This window comes from Nycticebus coucang, chromosome 8, assembly GCF_027406575.1.
Source record: "Nycticebus coucang isolate mNycCou1 chromosome 8, mNycCou1.pri, whole genome shotgun sequence".
NCBI lineage: Eukaryota > Metazoa > Chordata > Mammalia > Primates > Lorisidae > Nycticebus > Nycticebus coucang.
In genome coordinates, this window is record NC_069787.1 from 108,501,827 (window position 1) to 108,524,490 (window position 22,664).

At 39.5% G+C, this 22,664-nt stretch overlaps 1 protein-coding gene across 3 annotated transcripts in view; it reads left to right on the forward strand.

Annotated features, from left to right (window-relative positions):
* RASA2 (RAS p21 protein activator 2) overlaps positions 1 to 15,571 on the forward strand; it is a 118,717-nt gene extending 103,146 nt beyond the window's left edge. For 2 of the 3 annotated variants that reach the window (XM_053598689.1, XM_053598690.1), the window contains exons 20-24: positions 7,057 to 7,139; positions 7,794 to 8,002; positions 8,714 to 8,817; positions 9,174 to 9,363; positions 11,907 to 15,571. In XM_053598689.1, the coding sequence (XP_053454664.1) occupies positions 7,057 to 7,139; positions 7,794 to 8,002; positions 8,714 to 8,817; positions 9,174 to 9,363; positions 11,907 to 11,937 (617 nt within the window). In that variant the 3' untranslated portion in view covers positions 11,938 to 15,571. Of the gene's footprint in view, positions 1 to 7,056; positions 7,140 to 7,793; positions 8,003 to 8,713; positions 8,818 to 9,173; positions 9,364 to 11,906 lie in introns of those variants that run through there. The other variant, XM_053598691.1, reaches the window with a different exon arrangement.
* Positions 15,572 to 22,664: the final 7,093 nt, after the last annotated feature.

The window sequence follows — 22,664 nt, forward strand, 5'->3', positions numbered from 1 at the left end:
CTCTAAAAAAAAAAAAAAAAAAAATGTAAACAAACTACATTTGAAAGTCAGAGACTGTCAGACTAGATTTTTTTAAATAAGATCCAATAATATACATCCTACACTTTAAATATAAAAACACAGATTGGTTGAAAGTAAGTGGGTGGAGAAAGATTATCCCAAAGTAGACATCTCAAAACAGTGTTTACCAAATATGTATAGATAAAAGGAAGATTTATGAGGAAGACAGTCCTAAATACATAGGACTATGTATTTAGCTAATGTACGTAATTAATGACAATTCATTGTAGTTGGAAATAAAGCACAGAATTGAAACAGACAAATTCACAATTCTAGTTGAATATTTTAATACTCTTTTCTCAGTAATAGATCAGAATATGAAAGGTTGAAATAACACTATCCGTCACCTTGATCTAATTTGCATTTTTGGATCACTCTGCCAAACAGATCAGAAACATAATCCTTTTAAGTGCACATTGGAACATTCACCAAGGTAGACCACTACATGCTAGGCCAAGAATCTGAGTACATATCAAAAGGTTGACATTGTACAAACTATATTCTCTGATCATAACAGAATTAATAATTATGTAATATCTAGAAAAACCCCAGATATTTAGGAATTAAATAATATACCTATAGATAACCTATAGATCATGGACAGATTAACAAGAAAATGCAAAAATGTTTTTAACTAAATGATAATGAAAATGCAACTAACATATCAAAGTTTGTGGGATGTAACTAAAGCAGTACTGAAATGGAATCTGTCTTGAATATTTATATTAGAAAATAAAAATCTTCTAGGCCTTAGATTATGCAAAGATTTCTTACATACGTACTAAAAGTATAGTCTATAAGAAAATTGGTAAATTGGACCTTGTCAAAATTTAAACCTTTTGTTACTTAAAAAAACACCATGGGGGGGATAAATAAAACCATTTAAAAAATGAAAAGTAGGGTGGCGCCTGTGGCTCAGTCCGTAAGGCTCCGGCCCCATATACCGAGGGTGGTGGGTTCAAACCCGGCCCCGGCTGAACTGCAACCAAAAAATATCTGGGCGTTGTGGCGGGCGCCTGTAGTCCCAGCTGCTCAGGAGGCTGAGGCAAGAGAATCGCTGAAGCCCAGGAGTTGGAGGTTGCTGTGAGCTGTGTGAGGCCACGGCACTCTACCGAGGGCTATAAAGTGAGACTCTGTCTCTACAAAAAAAAAAAAAAAAAAAAAAATGAAAAGTAAGCAACAGACTGGAAGAAAATATTTAGAAAGCCCTTACTGATAAAGACTTATACCCAGAATTTTAAAAGCAACTCGATTTAAAAAGAGAATAAGCCAAACACAGTGGCTCATACCTGTGATGCCAGCATTTGGGGAGGCCAACGCACTTGAAGCTGAGAGTTTGAGACTAGTTTGGCAACAGACCTTATCTCTACAAAAAATATTTTTGTACATAGACGCGCGTTCTCTCGCACGCACACACACATAATGCCAAAAAAAAAAAAACAGTATATACATTTTAAGGAAGGAAAAAACTATTAAAATTGTATTATTCAATATATCCTGATAAAAGATAAATGCAAGTCATGTTTGAGTCCCTTTTGTAATTGCAGAAGTCAAACATGACTTGAATATTACAATTTTAACAAAGTTTTTTCCTTCCATTTATGACATTTTACTTAAAAACATTTACTTAAAAAATTACGCAAATATCTAACAAGCATATGAAGAGATACTCAACATCATTAGTTATTAAAGAAGTACAAATTAAAACCACAGTGAGACACCATTTCACCCCAACTAGATTATTATCTCTTCACCAAGCCAATACCAAATGTTGGTGAGATTGTGGAGAAACAAACCCTCATACATCTCCAGTGAGGATGTAAAATAGTACAGCCACTTTAGAAAGTGGTTTGGCAGTTTCTTGGTTAAACGTGAAACTGCCATACATGTAACCTAGGAATTCCACTCTTGGTTGTCTGCCCCAAAAGACATAAAAACATATGCCCAAGCAAAGACTTGCAATGAATGTGTATAGCAGCATTATTCATAACATTCAAAAACTAGAAACAACCCAACTGTCCATTAACTGGTGAATAGATAAGCAAAATGTGGTATGTGGTATATCTATGCAATCGAACACTATAAGTCAAAAAAGAAATAAACTGGCACATTCTGCATTATAGATGCATCTCAGACAATTATGCTAACTGAAAGAGTCAGACCCAAGAGACCACATACTGTATGATTCCATTTATATGAAATGTCCAGAAAAGGCAAATTTAATAGAAACAGAATGTAGATTAGTGGCTACTTGAGGCTGGAGGCAAAAACCAGGATTAAAACTATAAATGAGAATGAAGGATCTTGTGAGGAGAATGAAGCCATTCTAAAACTGATTTATGGTGATGATTGCACCACTCAGTAGAATTACAAAAAAAAATTCATTTGTACACTTGAATGAATTGGATGATAAGTAAAATACAAGTTTACCTAATGCAAGCAATTTTTTAAAATAAAGAATTATAATGAGTTATATGTAGTTTACACCTATAATCCTAGTCCTGTGGGAGGCCAAGGTGGGAGGACTGCTTGAGGTCAGGAGTTCAAGACCTGTCTAAGCAAGAGTAAGACCCATCTGTACAAAAAATAGCCAGGTGTGGTGGCACATGCTACTTGGGAGACTGAGTTAGGAAAATCACTGGAGTCCAGGAGTTTGAAGTCGCAGTGAACTATGACAACATCATGTACTCTAGCTGGGCAACGGAGCAAGACTCTGTCTCCAAAAAAGGGAAGAAATAGTATGTTTCCAACTTCTACTAGAAAAAGAAGAGCAGATTAAAGTAAATCGAAGGAAGGCAAAAGATGAGCCAATCAGTGAAATAGGAAACAAACTAACAGTGAAGAAGAACAAAGGCAAAAGCTTAAATAAAATTGAAAAATGCAAGCAAGACTGATCAAAATTTTAAAAACAGAAAACACAAGTCACTGTTGTTAGGGATGACATGAGAGAATATTACCAATTCCAGTTGTATTAAAAAACTTAATAACGAGACTCTGCGCCCATGTTCAGTGGTTAGGGTGCCAGCCACATACACCGGAGCTGGCGGGCTTGAGCCCGGCCTGGGCCTGCTAAATAACAACGACAACTACAACAACCAAAAGTAAATAAATAGCCAGGTGTTGTGGCAGGCACCTGTAGTCCCAGCTACTTGGGAGGCAGAATCACTTAATCCCAAGAGTTTGAGGTTACTGTGAGCTGTGACTCTATGGCACTCTACTGAGGGCAACATAGACTCTGTCTCAAAAAAAAAAAAAAAAAAAACATAACGAAATAATCAACTTTATGTCAATAAGTTTGACAATTCAAATGAATGGACAAATTTCTTGAAAAACAACTTATCAAAACTGACACAAAAAAGGAGTAGGGCACTGGCCCCATATGCTGGAGGTGGCGGGTTCAAACCCAGCCCCGGCCAAAAACTGCACACACACACACACACACACACACAAAAAAAAACTGACGCAAAAAAAGAATACATCTGAAAAGCCCTATTATGTTTTTAATGAAATTTGTTAGAAAATAACTCCAAGCTCAGATAGCTTTACTGGTGAAGGTGGCAATCTCTTAAGGTAGAAATGTCAGTCTTATGAACTCTTTTAGACAAGGGACAGAATACTTGCCAACTCATCTTTTAAAGTCTGCATAACTCTAATACTAAAATCAAAGATTATACAAGAAAAAATATACTGAATTGAATCCAACGATATATGAAAAGGAGAATCCAAGTGAATTTTTTTCAAGAATGCAAAATTGGGGCTTGTAGCTCAGCGGCTAGGGTGCCAGCCACATACACCAGAGCCTGGCAGGTTCGAATCCAGCCCAGGCCTGCCAAACAACAATGACAACTACAACCAAAAAAATAGCCAGGCATTGTGGCAGGCGTCTTGTAGTCTCAGCTACTTGGGAGGCTGAGGCAAGAGAATCACTGAAGCCCGGGCAGCGCCTGTGGCTCAAGGAGTAGGGCGCTGGTCCCATATGCCAGAGGGGGCGGGTTCAAACCCAGCCCCGGCCAAAAACCAAAAAAAAAAAAAAAAAAGAGAATCACTGAAGCCTAAGAGTTGAGGTTGCTGTGAGCTGAAGCCATGGCACTCTACTGAGAGCAACATAGTAAGATTGTCTCCCCCCCCAAAAAAAAAAGAATGCAAAATTGGTTTGATATCTGAGAAACAATGAGCATAGTTCATATTAACAGAATAAAGAAGGGAAACCATGTGATCATCTCAGTCAATGCAGAAAATGTATTTAACAAAATATAGTACCTGTTCATGATTAAAGAAAAAAAGCTCAGCTAAGTCTAGAAGATAACCCAATGAAAGGTGTATATAAGAAATCTGCAGTTAACAAAGTAGGGATTATCCACTTTAATAAATTCTGTTTAACATTGTTCACTCACGTTCACAGGGTATCTAGCCTTTTGGCTTCTCTGGGCCACATTGAAAGAAGCAGCGTTGTCTTGGGCCACACATTAAATACACAAACATTAATGAAAATTGCTGAGCAAAAAGTCTGTACATAATTTTCTTGGTATCTGCCACCATAGATAAACAAAAAGTCCTCACAAATCTGCATTCAGTCCATGGGTCATGGGTTGGGCACACCTGTAAGTTGTAGCTAATGCAGTCAGACCAGAAAAAGAAACAAAAGGTACACAGAGTTCCAGTGAAAATCCTAAAGACTTAAAAATCATGTTCCTTCAGAAGTTCAAAGGTGGTACTCTATTTTTTTAATAGTTTCCTTTGCTGCTGCTGAGTATTTCATGTCAATCTGATTCTCAGTCTTTTAATTCTTCTCTGTAGAAACTCTTAGTACTGTTCTTTAGTCTTCAAGTCCTAGTGTTTTTTCTTCCATCCTACTCAGTACTTGATAAATAACTTTTAATCTGAAGATTTCTCCCTTTATCTCAGAGACATTTTCTGTGGAACATTCTTTCTGTTTCTTCAATTTTTTTTTTTTTTTTTTTTTGCAGTTTTGGCCGGAGCTGGGCTTGAACCCGTCATCCCCAGGAGATGGGGCCAGTGCCCTACTCCTTGAGCCATAGGTGCCACACACACACCCCACCTTGTTTTTTATTTATTTATTTTTTTTTTTTTTTTTTGAGACAGTCTCACTATGTTGCCCTGGGTAGAGTGCCATGGCGTCACAGCTCACAGCAATCTCAAATTCTTGGGCTTAAACGATTCTTTTCCCTCAGTCTCCCGAGTAGCTGGGACTTCAGGCACCTGCCACAACGCCCAGTTATTTTTTCGTTGTTGTTAAAAAATTGCATATCCCATCTGCTTGAATTACCTAAAATTTAGATGTTATATTAGAAGCCAGGCTTAGTAAATATTCTATGTTAACATCTCTGCTTAAGACCAAAAAAACCCTTTTTAACTAAATAGTTTTCTTGGCCAACTAGTTGAATAATATAAAATGCAAAGGTCTGGCCAGACACAGTGGCTCACTCCCATAATCCCATAATCCCAGCACTTTGGGAGACTAAGGCAGGAGGATTGCTTAAGGCCAGGAGTCTGAAACCAGCCTAGGCAACATAGTAAGACCCTCTTGCTACAAAAAATTAAAAAATTACCCATGCATGGTCTTTTATACCTATAGTCCTAGCTACTCAGGAGGATGAGAGAGGAGGATCACTTGAGCCCAGGAGTTCAAAGCTGCAGTGAGTTATGATATGACACTGCATTCCAACCTGGGCCACAGAGTGAGATCATGTCTCTAAAAAAAAAGCAAAAACAAAAAAGTTCTTAACCTCTGGCACTTCAGTCCACATGTCATTAAGGCAAAGGGGGAAATAAAAGCAAACTTTTTTCTAAGAACCACATTATAAAATGACCAGAAGTCAGTTATATTAATATTTGCTTATAGTTTCTATGACTACAAAATACAGTTTATTCTCAGGTAAGTTGTAAGATGAAGTACATCATATTCTTAGATTACTATTGAGTTCTGTTAACAAACTTAAATTTCCTTAACCGAATTTCCAAACTCTTAGTTAAGGATTTATTCTACCAAGTAATATTTTTACTTTTGTTTCATATCTTAGAGTAAATTTTGTAGCTTTAGTCAATTGACCAACAAATACGCGATAATAACGAACAGTTTTTCAGTTTAGAAACATTTAATTAAGGTTTGATCCCTTAATTAAATATTAGGTTAGAAAAATTGACTTAGCAGTCATATTTACTGCTTATGTAATAACTCCATGAAAGAAAATTCCATGTCTTGGCAAGTTTTGTATTGTACATATTACATATTTTTAGAAGCCACACATGTTTAAAGAAATGGACTATCATATAAATAAGAATAAAGAGAGGAATGGCTGGGCGCCTGTAGCACAGTGGTTACGGCACCAGCCACATGCACAGGGGCTGGCGGGTTCGAACCCAGCCTGGGACTAGCTAAACAACAATGACAACTGCAAAAAAAAAATAAAAAGTCAGGCATTGTAGCAGGCCCCTGTAGTCCCAGCTACTTGAGAGGCTGAGGCAAGAGCATTGCTTACGCCCAAGAGTTAGAGGTTGCTGTGAGCTGTTATGCCACAGTACTCTACCGAGGGCAACATATAAGACTCTGTCTCAAAAAAAAAATGAAAAGAATAAAGAGAAGAAATTTCAGATGGAAGAAAAAGTATGAGCAAAGGAAAAAAATACCACAGGTATAAGGAAATCTTGTCTTAGCAAGCCTCTATTTCTAAGTGTATTTTTTTTCAGTTGCCATATCATTAATGTTAAATTATGTAGCACTGTTATTTTCTACATAGGAATCAAATTTAGTTCCACATTTTTCTTGAAAATATTTTAATTTTATGTTCCTAAAAGAGGTAAGTCACTTTATAGGAAATAATCAAAATTCATCTGTTCCATAAAACAAAAATACGTATATACACAGCATCTGGAAATCTACTTTAGGTTATTTATACTTCTAAGATGAGCTGAAACCTCTCATCTTTATAAATCTGATGGAAATTATTTTAATTTTGTTCTTCTTTTGTTATTTAGGCAAAGATGCAATTTACACAATTCCAGTAAAAAACATTCTTGCCGTGGAAAAACTGGAAGAGAGCTCTTTCAACAAGAAAAATGTAAGTTATATAGGTAAATATTTACAGCCTTCTGAACTGCACACATAAATTAGTTGAAAATTTTTTAAAGGTGGTTTTAGTGTTAACCAGTAATCATTAACAGTTTATAAGTTGCCAGCTCAAACTCTACCTTAAAATTGTCCATTACAATTGATGCCTCATATTGTCTGCCTATTTTCTTAAATTAAAATTACTTTTCTCAGTTACTTCTCTTTTATTAAACTTCTCTACATGATATTCAATCTAAGTAATATAGTCCCAACCTATCTGCCCAGCTTTGTCTTCTGCTACCATTCAGTACATGACACGCACTCAGGCCAATCCAGATGATTTCCTTGTTCCTCTGATATTTTCCCACTGCTTTGCCTATGCACAAACTTTTTCTTCCATCTGAAATTCCCTCCCTTTATTCTTGTTTATGTGATAGTCGATTTCTTTGGACATGTGTGGTTTCTAAAAATTTATTCTGTTGTACTGCTTAGCACCATGTGACTCAGGTTGTCTTTGGGACTAATTTGCTTTAAAAGTAACAAATCATAAAATACTTTAGCTGTAGTTATCTAGTCAAGCAAACTAGATTTCTGTTATGTACTTTTTCTATTTTGTGTGGTTTAGACTGTGTTACTAACTTTTTATCTTAATTGCCTTATGAAGATGTTCCAAGTTATACATACGGAGAAACCACTCTATGTCCAGGCAAATAATTGCGTAGAAGCTAATCAATGGATAGACATGCTCTGCAGGGTGAGCCGATGCAATCAAAACAGGCTCAGTTTTTATCACCCCTCTGCATATATCAACGGAAACTGGCTCTGCTGTCAGGAGACCAGTGAAAACACTCTCGGCTGCAAGCCATGTACTGCGTAAGTTTCTTTCTAATTGAAATAGCAATGTTTTAAAATGTGGTTTGTCCACGCAATAGTATATTGTTTGGCCGTAAAAGGGAATGAAGTACTGATATATGCTGCAACACGAGTGAACCTTGAAAACATGCTAAGTTAAAGAGGGCGGACATAGAGGCCACGTGCAATAATACGGAGGAAAGTATCCAGAATAGGTCAATTCATAGAGACTGAAAAGTAGGTAGAGATTGCTAGCTGCCGGAGAGAGGGAGAAGTGGGCAGTGCACATGGATGCAGGGTTTCTTTTGGGCATAATGAAAATTGTTCTGAAATTAATAGTAGCACAAATTTTTAAAAAATTATAAAGGCAATGTTTATATAGAAGCACAAGCTTGAGTAGATATCAAGGAAAAGGGGGTCCTTAACACTCTTTTTCTAATTATATGGAACAACCATTATAGCCCTGGAGACTTAAGTAATGATGTATTGTTTTTGTGATGAAGCACAGATTATAAAAATGGTTTTACTTTAAAATTCTGTTCCTTATGAATAGAGTTACATAATGACCAAACCTCTCTTGGCCCCATTTTATTTAACTGTCAGATGAAGCTAAATTTCTGGTGTCATTCTGCAAAATTCTAAGATTCCATTTTCAGTTTCAGACCATCAAAAGTATTTCACATGTTAACAAAGTAAAAATTTTCCAATGTCTTTAATTTTATTTTACCATAGAGGTATCCCTGCAGATATCCAAATAGATATTGACGAAGACAGAGAAACAGAAAGAATTTATTCCCTCTTTACCCTCAGTTTTCTTAAGCTGCAAAAGATGGAAGGTAAATGCACAACTAATCTATTTTATATAACCATAATCTTTCATTACCAATTCCTGAAATATTGCTTTGGGCATTTCTAAAAGTTGAAAATACTCATAGGTTTATCAAAATATTGTTTATATAAAGGTTAACAAACGCCTGGAGGGGGGCATTTTTCATTGACATTTATGAAGTACAAATACTTATTTTTACATAAATTTGATGATTATAATTAATAACATCTGTGTATTTTAGTTATCTATGTATTGCCAAGGGAAATCTCCCCAGCATGAGACACTTGAAAAATACTTATCTGTACTACAAATTGCATTTATGGAATTTAGTTGTCTGATCAGAGGTTTTACTGCTTCTTGTAGAGGCTTGTGGAACTATAGCAGTCTATCAAGGACCACAGAAAGAACCTGATGATTATTCTAACTTTGTAATTGAAGATTCTGTAACAACCTTTAAGACAATTAAGCAAATAAAAAACATAATAAAGGAGCTGAATGAACCTCATGAAAAGTATAGGAAGAAAAGATCAAGTAGTGCAAAATATGGGAGCAAGTAAGTCGTTTTTAAGCTACTATAAACTTTTTTTTTTTTTTTTTTTTTTGAGACAAGAGTCTCTGTCACCCTGGGTAGAGGGCCATGGCTTCCTTATAGCTCACACCAACCTCAAACTCGAGGCGGGTCAAGCAGTCATCTTTCCTCAACCTCCCCAGTAGGTGGGACTACAGGTACCACAACACTCAGGTAATTTTTCTATTTTTAGTAGAGATGGGGTCTCACTCTTACTCAGTCTGGTCTCAATGTCCTGAGCTCAGGAGATCCTCCAGCCTCTGTTCCCTGAGTGCTAGGATTACAGGCATGAGCCATCACACCTGGCCTACAAACATAGTTTTAAGCAGAGTTTGAGATTGCTCCTCCTGCCCTGTCCTCACCCCTGACCTACAGGCCTCCTGCTTACCCTCACCTGCCAAGACCCAGCTCAGAGCCTTTGTCTTATGTAAGCTGGTCACTGAAACTCAAAGCACTCTTTGTCTTTTGTGATGGTGCTTAAAAATCGCTTTTTATGTCATGTTCAATAAGTCTTTGAATACCCAGTATTTTTTTGTTTTTAACTGATCCTCCTTCTCCTTTGTATCTCCCACAATACCTTTACATACTGGAGAAAAAAAAAAACTGAAAGTGCCAGAAGTATTTTATAGTTGCTTTTTTGGATCCATCTCATATGTGGATGGATGCTACCACAGACAACAACAGCCACAGCTAAAATTTACTGGGAGCTTACTTCACCATGGAGCACTATATTTGCATCATATAATTTAGATTGCTTTTAGCAGTAAGTACCAAAGACCAAAGTGAAGTGGCTTAAACAATAAGAAATGTTTTAATCTCATTAATTAAGTCCTAACTTCTGCAGTTAGTTAATTTAGCAGCTCAGCCCTGTCATCAAGGAACATCTGCCTCCACAAGCTAATCTCCAGTCTTCCTCAGGCTTGTCACAGATGGTCACAGATAAATTACGGTTTAGTTCAGAACACATTTCTATAAGATACTGTCCAGAGGTAGAAAAGGCTATTTCCTCCACATTAAGAGAAAGGAACCTTGTCTAGAGTTACCCCAGACTCCCCTGAAGCACAGAACTGCCCAATATTAGAACAGAATTAGGGTCCTATTTATAAAGAAGTAGATAGCCAGAATAGGATATGATTCTTTTTTTTTTCTTCTTTTTGAGACAGAGTCTCACTGTGTTGCCCTCAGTCAAGTGTCATGGCGTCATAGCTCACAGCAACCTCAAACTCTTGGGCTTAAGTGATTCTCTTGCCTCAGCCTCCCAAGTAGCTGGGACTACAGGCGCCCGCCACAAGGCCCAGCTATTTTGTTGTTGTTTGTTGTCATTGTTTAGCTGGCCCAACCTGGCTCACCAGACTGAGTGTATGTGGCCAGCGCCCTACCCACTGAGGGCACCGCCCAGGATATGTTTCTTGGGCCAGCAAATAACAGTGTTTTACCACAGTATACACTCTTTCATTGATCCTCACATCAGCCCAACATGGTTTTATCCTTACTTTGCAGCTAGAGAAACCGAGAGTTAAATGCCTCGCCCCATGGTCACACAGTGTATTAGTGAGGGGGCTCCAAATCCTGGCCCCATCACTTTAAACAGTCTATGATAATTATGTGTATTAGTATTTTTTATTTATAAACATTAAAAATCAGTTGAATGGGTATAAATATTTATGTTCTTCCTGGTTAGAAAGCTCAACTCATTAGAAAGATTATCCTAAGCATCCCAATCTTGTGTTTCCAATAAGTGTAATTCAGGGGTCCTCAAACTTTTTAAACAGGGGGCCAGTTCACTGTCCCTCAGACCATTGGAGGGCCGGACTTTCTTTAAAAAAAAAACTATGAACAAATTCCTATGCACACTGCACATATCTTATTGTAAAGTAAAAAAAAAAAACGGGAACAAATACAATCACACCACCGCATGTGGCCCGCGGGCTGTAGTTTGAGGACCCCCGGCCAGAGCCTTTGGAAGTTTCCATGTGAGGTCCTAGTTAATTTTGACCATCCTGGGCAGCACCTGTAGCTCAGTGGGTAGGGCACCGGCCACATACACCCAGGTTGGCAGGTTCGAACCTAGCCCAGGCCAGCTAAAATCAACAATGACAATTGCAACAACAACAAAAAATGAATAAATAAGTAAATAAATTTCTAAAAAACAATATATATTGACCATCCTTCTTGAATAGTACCTCTCCTCCAAATCCCATGTTACTCCTTCCCACTTTCATTTTTCTCTATTAAAAAAAATACCAATCTCTCTCATGCTAAATATTTCACTGGATTAATATTCCCTATTCCAAGATGTAACTTCCATGATGGCAATGCTTTGTCTATTTTATTTACTAGCATAACCTTAACTTCTAGAATAGTGCCTACAATGTAATAGGTGATCAGCAATACTCATTGAATTAATAAAACAAGACTTGACCAGAGAGATTATGGGAAAATTATAAATATTTAATGGATTCTATATGTGTCACATTTTAAAATTTCATATTTTTTAACTTTTGAAAAATGATTTTCTTGTTTTCTAGGGAAAATCCAATTGTTGGGAAAACATCTTAGAGTCTGACCAATTGATTTCAGAAGAACTGGAAAATAATTATTTTTCTTGGAGTTTTTCAATTTATCATATGTTTTGTTCATAGTATTTAAGAATGAACATTGGCTTCGATGTTACCTACATTCATATCATATTTAATATTTAATAATTGAAATTGTTTGAGAATCTTCGTATTGATGCATCACTAGAGCATTTGAAGCCCAGGATTCTTTCGTGTGTCCAGATGCATATTTCTGCAACTTCTTTTTGACAGACTCTTCCTAAAGAAGATTCCTTAAGAAGTTTTGCAACAAAGGGAGAACTCCTCCATAGCAAGAAAACATCTCTTCTTGTAACACTGTTCTGTGGACTTGTTTTCACTACCATTAGTGCCTGCTCTCTACTGCCAACATTATGTTTTACTAGAAAATCCCAATCCATGACAATTCAGAGCTTCTCATTTAGTTCAGCTAGACCCTCTTTCCTTAAAAAAGAAAAGAAAAAAAATTTTCCTTTGGTCTATCATTCATTACAGGTTATATTACAGATAGCTACAAAAATTTTTGAAAACTACCAGAGCATCCTTGAAACTTGGTAGATCTTTTTGCCTTCTTAAAGATGTAAACACAACTCAGATAGGAAGAATCAGGGAATATGTGCTATTGTGTGCATCTTGTTTACATTTGGAATGAGTGATGGCAGATGAAATATAATGAGACCATTAAATTTTTCCTCAATTATTTTAAATATCTGGTACTCATTTTCTTAATTTGAGAGTTCAGATTATCATGACTTTCAAGGACATCTTTTCTGAAAAAGAAGAGAAAGTAAACAGTGGATGAAAGTGGTAGGAAAATCACTTGACTTCACCTGCTATTTCATGTTATAAGAAAGGCCACCATAGGGATGCCCTTCTCATAATGTTAGGTTGTGATCTAACTCGAGAACAGTCACTAGGCGCACTTTAATAATCTGGACTGCCCCAGATTATACTTCCGATACTCTGTGGTATCTAATCTTTATGATCAGTTGAATGATCAGTGTTTAAGTTTAGAATAATGCTTTCCTGAAAATGTTTATATTTCATTACTGTTTCCTTATTGCCTGCTAGCCAAATGGAATTTGGGCAAGCAACTATTTGAATACTATTTTTCCCTAATAATTTTCTTTTTGTCCTAAAAACCCTAACTGTAAATAAGCAGTCGAAGCAAGTTGCCACTTTGAAGTTAAGAGGAATGCACTTGGCTTCATCAGTATTAAAAACCTTTTTTTTTGTCTTTTTTAATTCAGAACATTTTCTAAATGTGGTACTTTGAACCTTGGAGTATTTACATGTTTCTCTTTAAAACTGTGACTTATAAGTCTAGCTAGTAGTGCTTTTTTGTCTCCCTGAGCATAAGCTATATTTCAGGATATGCTTTGCCAATTATGTTATTGGTAGGCAATTGTTTTTAAAGTATATTGTTATTAGGTAATTATTTTTAAAAACTATTGGCACACAATCAAAGTTGTTCCATAAATGTAACAAAGCAATGTATTTCTCTAAATGACTGTAAAAACCAGTTGGTTATATTTAAGAATCAGTACTAGTCTGTATTATGGTAGATGACTCTTGGCCCAGTTTAAAGACAAGTTTGAAAAATTCCTTCTGGGGCGGCGCCTGTGGCTCAGTGAGTAGGGCGCCGGCCCCATATGCCGAGGGTGGCGGGTTCAAACCCAGCCCCGGCCAAACTGCAACAAAAAAATAGCCGGGCGTTGTGGCGGGCGCCTGTAGTCCCAGCTGCTCGGGAGGCTGAGGCAAGAGAATCACGTAAGCCCAAGAGTTAGAGGTTGCTGTGAGCCGTGTGACGCCACGGCACTCTACCCGAGGGCGGTACAGTGAGACTCTGTCTCTACAAAAAAAAAAAAAAGAAAGAAAAATTCCTTCTGGCTCGGCGCCTATTGCTCAAGTGGCTAGAGCGCCAGCCGCATACACAGGAGCTAGCGGGCCGGGGTTCAAATCCAGCCCGGGCCAGCCAAACAACAATGACAACTAAAGCAAAAAAAAAAAAAAATACCTGGGCATCGTGGCGGGCGCCTGTAGTCCCAGCTATTTGGGAGACTGAGGCAAGAGAATCTCTTAAGCCCAAGAGTTTGAGGTTGCTGTGAACTGTGATGCCATGGCACTCTACCCAGAGTGACATAGTGAGACTCTGTCTCAAAAAAAAAAAAAAAAATTCCTTCAAATTTTATGAATTTGTGGATTCCGTAAACTATACTAATTTATAAATGTGAATGAATTTAGCCATTTAATACATTTCTCATTCAGATTGAATCTCTGAAATGTCTACCTGCAGAGGACAAGCAAGTGTTACCAGGTACCAGTCATGACTCTTTAGTGACTTTTTGGTCCTCTGCTATTTTTTTAAGGCAAAAGAAATATTCTCCAAACATTTATAATATCAAATTCCCAATTACAGTTGGTTTTAAAGATCATGGCATGATAAAAGGGACCAAGGCTCTGCATGTGCAAGTCTAGATTTGAAGGGTAGAGTTCAGTCATTTAGTCATTTTCTTCACATAACACTTTCAAACATCCAGTTTGACTGGAATTTACCAGCTTGGCACAGTCTGAAAAGAAGTAATGTGAAATTAAATTAATTTTCTTTGAACTTTTGAAATAAGAAACCATGTCAGTAGGCCCCTAAGACAACCAAGGAATTTGCTTCCAGAGGCCTCTTTCTCTACTATTAATCATGAGTGCTTTGATTTTTACTACCTGATTTACTTTCTCTGCCTTTTCCACATTTAAAATAATCCATAGCAGCTTAGTTCACGCTGAAAACCTGAAAACCCCAGGAAAGAAAGAAAAGGATGGTATGGGGAAATTTGCCATAACTGCCAGTTCTGATTCTAATTTAACCTTTTCCATCAGTTAAAATTATGTTGATCTGTTGCTTGTTTTGTTCTTATTTGGCTTTTTAAATATTCATTTAATAATATGATGGGCAATAGCAAAAATTTTACTCATAAGAATATAATTTATCAAATGGAACTGTTTTGTTTGCCAAAGAAATATGTTTTTAATATCACGGGTAATGGTTAAGTGTCAAAACTAGGCTTTTTTTATATACAAAAAAAGATGACAGTACTCTACTGAGGGCAACAAAAATGAAAGAAACTCTGTCTCAAAAACAGTAAGTGACAAATGATGTGGCTTTTGTTTCTGAAGTCTGATTTCATTCATTTATCAGAAAGGTACGTTCATGCCACATTTTGAAAAACAGAGTTTATTTGTAAGGGAAAGCACCTTTAATTTGTCCTAACGGTACATCTTATAAAGACAGAATTCTACATAGCCTTTTTAGTTGTCCTCACAGTATGTGAAAAATACAAAACTCATTCTAGAGTTAAATTACCAATCTTGATTTATATTATCTGCTTTCATTTTTATTAACTTGGAAATTAATGTTGCTAGTAAATATTGGTTTTTACAGTGTCCACTTTGAAAATGTAAGTTATCAAAACTTAATGTAGTGAATTTGTGTAACCATGTTGTATTGTTCAGAATGTATTTTTATTTAAATTTTATTTTCTTATCAAGAGTATATTATAAAAACTAAAAACTTTTGTAACTGTTGCTTGGAAATAACTCAAATAAATTACAAGAAGTCTGTCTATTCTTTGTGAGACTTTACTTTCTTACTGATTTAGGTATTTCTTTTTTGTTTAAAATTATAACTTGCCTATTAGTAAGGGAGTGAGAAAAAGAAGCATGAAGCCATGTGGAAGTGCTCAGTGTTCTTTTCTTGCACTCTTCTAGGCCAGTTTTGGATGGGCTGTGGTTTTGTTCATTCACTGAACAGACTTGTGTTGAGGACCTGTGCTGTTCAGGCCCCTTGCAGGCACCTATCACGCCCTAGAGTCATGCATGTCTGATGTGAAGGAATATATTCCACTTCTGTCTGGGTAAATCGTTTACAGCTGAGTTTTCCAGCCTATGTTTGACTTTTTGAAGAATTCCACTTTCTACCCTCAAGGGGAAAAAAAATCATCAGAGCATGTGATTATTCAGGTCTTGCATTGACCCTCAGGTTAACCTTCCCTGTAGATTGACCTTCAGTGCATCATCCTTTTGGATGTTAGAATTTAACCATGTTGTGCCATTTTGATGAGTTATGTAGAGTAGCAATCCCCAACGTTTTTGGCACCAGGAACCAGTTTCATGGAATACAGTCTTTCCGCCCAGTGCCAAACTGGACCGGGTAGAGAAAATGATGTAGGCAGAGCTGAGAAGGAGATGATGACTGGAGTGATGGGGAGTTGCTGGTGGCTGTGAATACAGATGAAGCTGCTTTGCTCATCACAGGCTGCTCACCTTCTGTGTGGCCGGGTTCCTAAGTTCATGGAAGATAATTTTTCCACAGGCAAAAGGTAGGGGGAGGCGGAGCTCTGCAGCCTGGCTCCTAAGAGGCTGTGTCAGCCCAGAACTTGTCCTCAGCCAGGGGTTGGGAACACAGATGTAGAGAATATAAAGTGACAGTACCAAAGCCCAGGTTAGTGGGTAACTTGTGCTCCCAACAAGAGAAGCCAAGCCAAGATCCTTTCCCATTAGTGCCTCAGCAACGCTCTTAGCATTCCTAAACAAACCTTCCAGGGAAACAAAGCCCCTGTGACTCCAGAGGAATTTAAAATTAACAAAGAGGAAAGGATAGTGTCTGAATCTCTAAGGATCTTTTTTTTTTCTATTGAAACATCAGAATCCTGGCTCGGCTCCCATAGCTCAGTGAGTAGGATGCTGGCCACATACACCAAAGCTGGCCGGTTCAAGTTCAAGCCCCACCTGGGCCTGCCAAACAAAAATGACAACTGCAACCAAAAAAAATAGGTAGGCATTGTGGCAAGGGCCTGTAGTCCCCACTGAGGCAAAAGAATTGCTTAGCCCAAGAGTTGGAGGTTTCTGTGAGCTGTGACACCACAGCACTCTACTGAGGACGACATAGTGAGACTGTCTCAAAAAAGAAAATGGGGGTAGGGGGCAGCGCCTATGGCTCAGTGGGTAGGGTGCCGGCCCCATATACCGAGGGTGGTGGGTTTAAACCCAGCCCGGGCCAACTGCAACAAAAAAGAATAGCTGGGTGTTGTGTGGGGCGCCCGTAGTCCCAGCTATTTGGGAGGCTGAGGCAAGAGAATTGCCTAAGCCCAGGAGTTGGAGGTTGCTGTGAGCTGTGATGTCAAAGCACTCTACCAAGGGCAACAAAGTGAGATTCTGTCTCCACAAAAAAAAAAACATCAGAATCCCTCAGACTAGCCCATGTGTAAAACAGAACTTGTGAGAAACCTCAGACATAAGGTTCTGGTCTGTGATATGAACCACCTAGTTCTTTTTTTTTTTTGCAGTTTTTGGCCGGGGCTTGGGTTCGAACCTACCACCTCTGGCATATGGGTCCAGCGCCTTACTCCTTTGAGCTACAGGCACTGCCCTGAACCACCTAGTTCTTTAAGAGTGGAGGCCATAACGTTGGAATTTCCCTTTCCAAATTGTATGATTCCAAAATGGGAGACACCTGAGGCCACGCAGAGTCCCTTTATTACTTAAGAATAAGAAACAAGACAGCTTGGGCCTGCTGGCATACTGTTTTCTACTACAGTAAGTGACCAGTGCCAACCTGCGAATTCTTCAGAGAATCATCCGTCTTGAGCTGACATAACATGCTTGAAAATAAACTGACCAACATTCAGAGAGACCTCAGGTCTTAATTTCGCATACACATCCTCACCTGAGGTTTGGTCTTTTGTGGCCAAAACGTTTAATTGGCTTGCCATTTTGCCATTTGACTGCTTAGTTTGGAGACATCATTTGCCACCATACTTTGGGCTTATGCCTATAACTTACATTGACAGAAGAGGTGTGAATTTTTTATTAAAATAAAATCCTATTAAGTTTCATACTATTGGCTCGGCACCTATAGCTTAGGTGGCTAAGGTCCCAGCCACATACACCAAAACGCGCGGGTTCGAATCCAGCCTGGGCCTGCCAAACAACAATGATAACTACAACCAAAAAATAGCTGGGTGTTGTGGAGGGTGCCTGTAGTCCCAGCTACTTGGGAAGCTGAGGCAAGAGAATCACTTAAGCCCAGGAGTTAGAGGTTGCTGTGAGCTGTGATGCCATGGCACCCTACCCAGGGCAACAGCTTGAGGCTGTATCTTAAAAAAAATTTTTTTTCGTTCTATTTTCTGCCATATATCTTATATTGCAAATCTTCTTTGCTTCATACTATCAAATAAAACCTTCGTACTTTTCACTGATTTGCCTTTTGAGACGGACTTCTGCTTTAGATAAATTTCACTCATCAAGACAATATTGTTTTCCAAATTGAACATTTCTCAACTCCATCAAGAACCAAGAAGCGAGGGCGGCGCCTGTGGCTCAGTGAGTAGGGCGCCGGCCCCATATGCTGAGGGTGGCGGGTTCAAACCCAGCCCCGGCCAAACTGCAACAACAACAAAAAATAGCCGGGCGTTGTGACAGGCACCTGTAGTCCCAGCTGCTCGGGAGGCTGAGGCAAGAGAATGGCGTAAGCCCAAGAGTTAGAGGTTGCTGTGAGCCGTGTGACTCCACGGCACTCTACCTGAGGGCAGTACAGTGAGACTCTGTCTCTACAAAAAAAAAAAAAGAACCAAGAAGAGGGTGGCGCCTGTGGCTCAAAGGAGTAGGGCACCAACCCCATACGCCTGAGGTGGCAGGTTCAACCCCAGCCCCGGCCAAAAAAAAAAAAAAAAGAAGAAGAAGCTGGGCTGCCGGGAGACAAAACATCTCACAAGAATGCCCCTTGCTATCTTGATTTTACAGGCAAACTGTTCTCAGGAATTCAACCGTAAACAGCAATGGTACTTTCCCCTTGCGTATCTCCTCAAAAATGCACCCCCCGCCTTAGGGTCCTTCTCCTAGTAATTGTCCAGAAACTAGCCCCCTCCCCGCCCTGCTAGGAACAGCCCTTAGTTACTTCCTCGTTTGTGTGCTTATAAGTCCAGCTGAAAAATAAACTCGACGGAGCTTGATCAGACTCTTGACTTGCTCTCGTTCTTTCGTGTCTCTTGTCCCCTTATTCGACTGACCCCTTTGTTTCCCAGGTCCCCGCTGAATTCCCCACGGGCCGGGGCACTGGGCGGTGCCTGTGGCTCAAGGAGTAGGGTGCCGGTCCCATATGCCAGAGGTGGCGGGTTCAAACCCAGCCCCGGCCAATAAAAAAAAAAAAGAAGAAGCAAGAAGAAAAGCCACACTGCCTACAGAATTAAAGAAACACCCATTATTTTAGATGGATTCTCAGTGCAGAATGGAGTAAATGACCCCTAGAGATATAAATCACAATCTCCCTGAGAAAAATAGAGGGGACAGGAGAGGGAAGTCTATAATGTGAAAGATGTAGTCCACACTTTAAGTTTTTTTTTTATTGTTGAGGATTCATTGAGGGTACAACAAGCCAGGTTAGACTGATTGCAATTGTTAGGTAAAGTCCCTCTTGCAATCATGTCTTGTACACTTTAAGTTTTTTAAGTGTGTAGTCCACACTTTAAGTTTTTTAAGACAATCACTATTTTTGCCATACCCATATACAAACTATCAAAAGTAAAGATATTCAATCTCCACTGATACTTGTTCATAGATGAGGCCATGGTAGAGAACTTTGGAGCCTGAGATGTTTGTGTTAATGTGGAGCATTCCAAGGAAACACTGGAATATAGACTAAAGTGAATTCCAAGTCTTAACCCTGAGTCTCAGTCCTAAACTGCAGATCAAAATTGTGTTTCAGCAGTTAAGTTTACAGCAAAAATCACTGCCTTTCTCTTCCCAGGCAGAGAGAAACCACACGGTGTGCTCAAGACCACTCCAGGCTGGCCAGAGTAGCGTGAGTGAGGGGGAGTTATAGGCAGGAGACCAGGCCAGTGGAGCGGTCAAGCAGCTTAGTGATGTGATCCACCTACCTTTTTTGGATTGCTCTGACTGCTGTGTTGAGAAAAGTGTCAAGGAGGCTGTAGGAGGAAGCAGGAGGACACGGTGGGCCTGCCAGGTACCCTCAGGCCTGTGCTCATACCTGTTGGAGACACTGAGCATTACCAACCTTTTGGACCCGACGCTTCATTGTAGGGGTCTGTTCTGTACATTGTAGGATGCTTAGCAGCCTCTATGGCCTCTGCTCACTAAATGCTAATAGCAGTTCCATAGGTGTAACCCCAATATTCTTTCAAGACATTGCCAAATGTCCCTTGGAAGGCAAGATCCTCTCCTGAGGAGAACAACAATTCTATGAATCATCCCGGTGTTGCTTTGTCACCAGCAGAGCCAGCCTTATGGAGAAATGGAGCAGCCAATGGCTCATGAAGCATGATCCGCAGCGGAGCCCCCAGAGGTTGAGTTGGCATCAAGGGGTCAAAGGAGGACTACCAGTGTTTTGAGTACCTCTCATACCTCTCATGGGACTGGAGATTGGGTCCAGGCTTTGTAGTAATCTGAATAAATATTATTATTTATTCTGTAAATGTATTCTGAAATAATAATAAATAAATAGTATTATTATTACAAAGTAATAATAATATTGTGTGCTTCAGGTTAGCAGAGGCACAAGAGCACTAGCCCCATTAGCCTGTCTATGTGGCCCTAGGAGAGGGCCCAGGAGCCCTGAAGGTTGTGGGTTCTGAGGAGCACACCTCCCGGTCCATTTGTCTTCTTAACAGGACAAGTGAAGGGTTCCAGTGGAGAGGAGGCTGGAGGACAAGCCCTTCCTGCAGGGGGGCTGGTTGAACTGGAATTTCGGGAAATTGCAGGAAAACTAGGTCCAGGTTTGAGAAACACCCCTTGAACTGTGACTGAAAACTTAAATTCTCTCCTTTGCTAGAATGGCTGAAAAAAGAAAGGATAACTAAATTTCAGCAACTTTCGCTGACTGCTGTGTAGAATTTAAGGTGTGCCGATTATACCACGTGTTTCCCTACTGCCTTTTAGTGGTCTGTTTCTAAAGGTTTTCATATTTAGTTTATTTCTCAGTATGTGGATAAAATGTTTTCATAGAGAGTGATTAGATGGAGGCTTATCAATCTTGTAACTGAGCAAATCTCTTTATTTCCCTCAGTATTTAACATGTTGGGGGGGGTAGAAACATAGCGGATGACGTGGACCAGCAACAAACTACCAACGCTGAAGAGATGGTGTGGTCCTGGTTTTCCCTCCCTTGAGACTTGGCTGAAACGAAGAGTTTATCTTGAAGGAAACTTTCTCCAAGTGCTCTTTAAATGTACAAGACATTCAAAAGAGAGACCTGCACACATCACATTTTGATATTAAGAAATGACCCAAGGATTCTTCCACTCCTGAAATGAGCTAATTTGTAGATAACTCATAACTTATTAAGCTAAATGTCATTTTATTTTTCTCCAATACTTCCAATAAATGTGATCAGCAAGGTGGGAAAAAAAAAAAAACACGTTGGAAATTTCCAAGATCCAATAGGGCATTTAAAAATTAGTTTGAGATAATGATTTGCTTCATTTTCTTACTCCAAATGTTTTGGGAATTTAGCATTTTAGTTTTCTTTTAAAACCCCTACCAAGGGTGGCACCTGTGGCTCAGTGAGTAGGGAGGCTGAAACAAGAGAATCTCCTAAGCCCAAGAGCTGGAGGTTGCTGTGAGCTGTGATGTCACAGCACTCTACCGAAGACGACAAAGTGAGACTCTGTCTCTTAAAAAAAAAAAAACACTACCAAAAAACTCCAGGTGGGTCCCCAGATGATGGCGACACTATCGTTGGCATGGGTTGTAATTTCTCCGTGTCCCTTGTCAGCGCTGGAGGGGTGGGGGCAGGAATAGCTGACCAGCCAGATGAGGGGCCCAGCCCCTGCTTCCAGCCCTCACTCACTGACAGCTCTGTCCAGTCCATGGATATCTGCTCAGGCAGCCCTGATGATATTGGAGCCACGGCACAGACCCCAGGCTTCTTCCTCTCAAGGACTGGGTTTAGACACCCAAAACTCAAAGGATTTTCCCCCAGTTGGGCCCACAAGTTCAGGCAGCTACAGAAATCCAGAATAAAGCTCTCCAAGCAGAGTCATCCCAGGGAGTGAACACACCTAGGTGCCTTTCAGGCAGTGATCAGGTAGTGGGGAGATGCTCCAACCCCAAGATACCCTGCTTCACCCAAGGCCTGGAAACCCTCCCTCCTTAAACCCCCAATTTAAGTGCAAACCTCTGGGGACAGAGAGCCTCTTCTCAGGCCTCTGCAAATCAGCTATCTAGCCGTGAGTTAGCGTTTGGAGGGAGCTTTAGAAAGGAAGACAAACACACTAGTGGTTCTCCAAGTGAGGTTCCAGGAGCAGCAGCAGCAGTACCCGGGAACTTGAGAGAAACCCAAATTTCCAGGCCCCAGCACAGACCTACTGAGTCCGGGACTCTGGGGTGGGGCTGAGCCACCTGTTTAACGCAGCCTCCAGGTGACTGTGACATCCAGGTCTGGAAAGGTCACCAGGTGCTACAGACTTCACCAGATACCTGCTGAAGGGGGTAGAAAAAGCAATTCCTGGAAGCACCAGGTCACCCTCCAAGCTCTCTTGACTTACTGTAGGTGTTAGCTTGGGGGGAAAGCCTGAAGCTCAGTGGCCTGGAGCCATCTGAGATAAAAAATTAAAGTTCCCAAAATATTGTTGTTGGGAGTACTTAGGAAGGCTCTAGCATGGTGCCTTTTACACAAATATTGTGAATCACAATAAGCTGTGT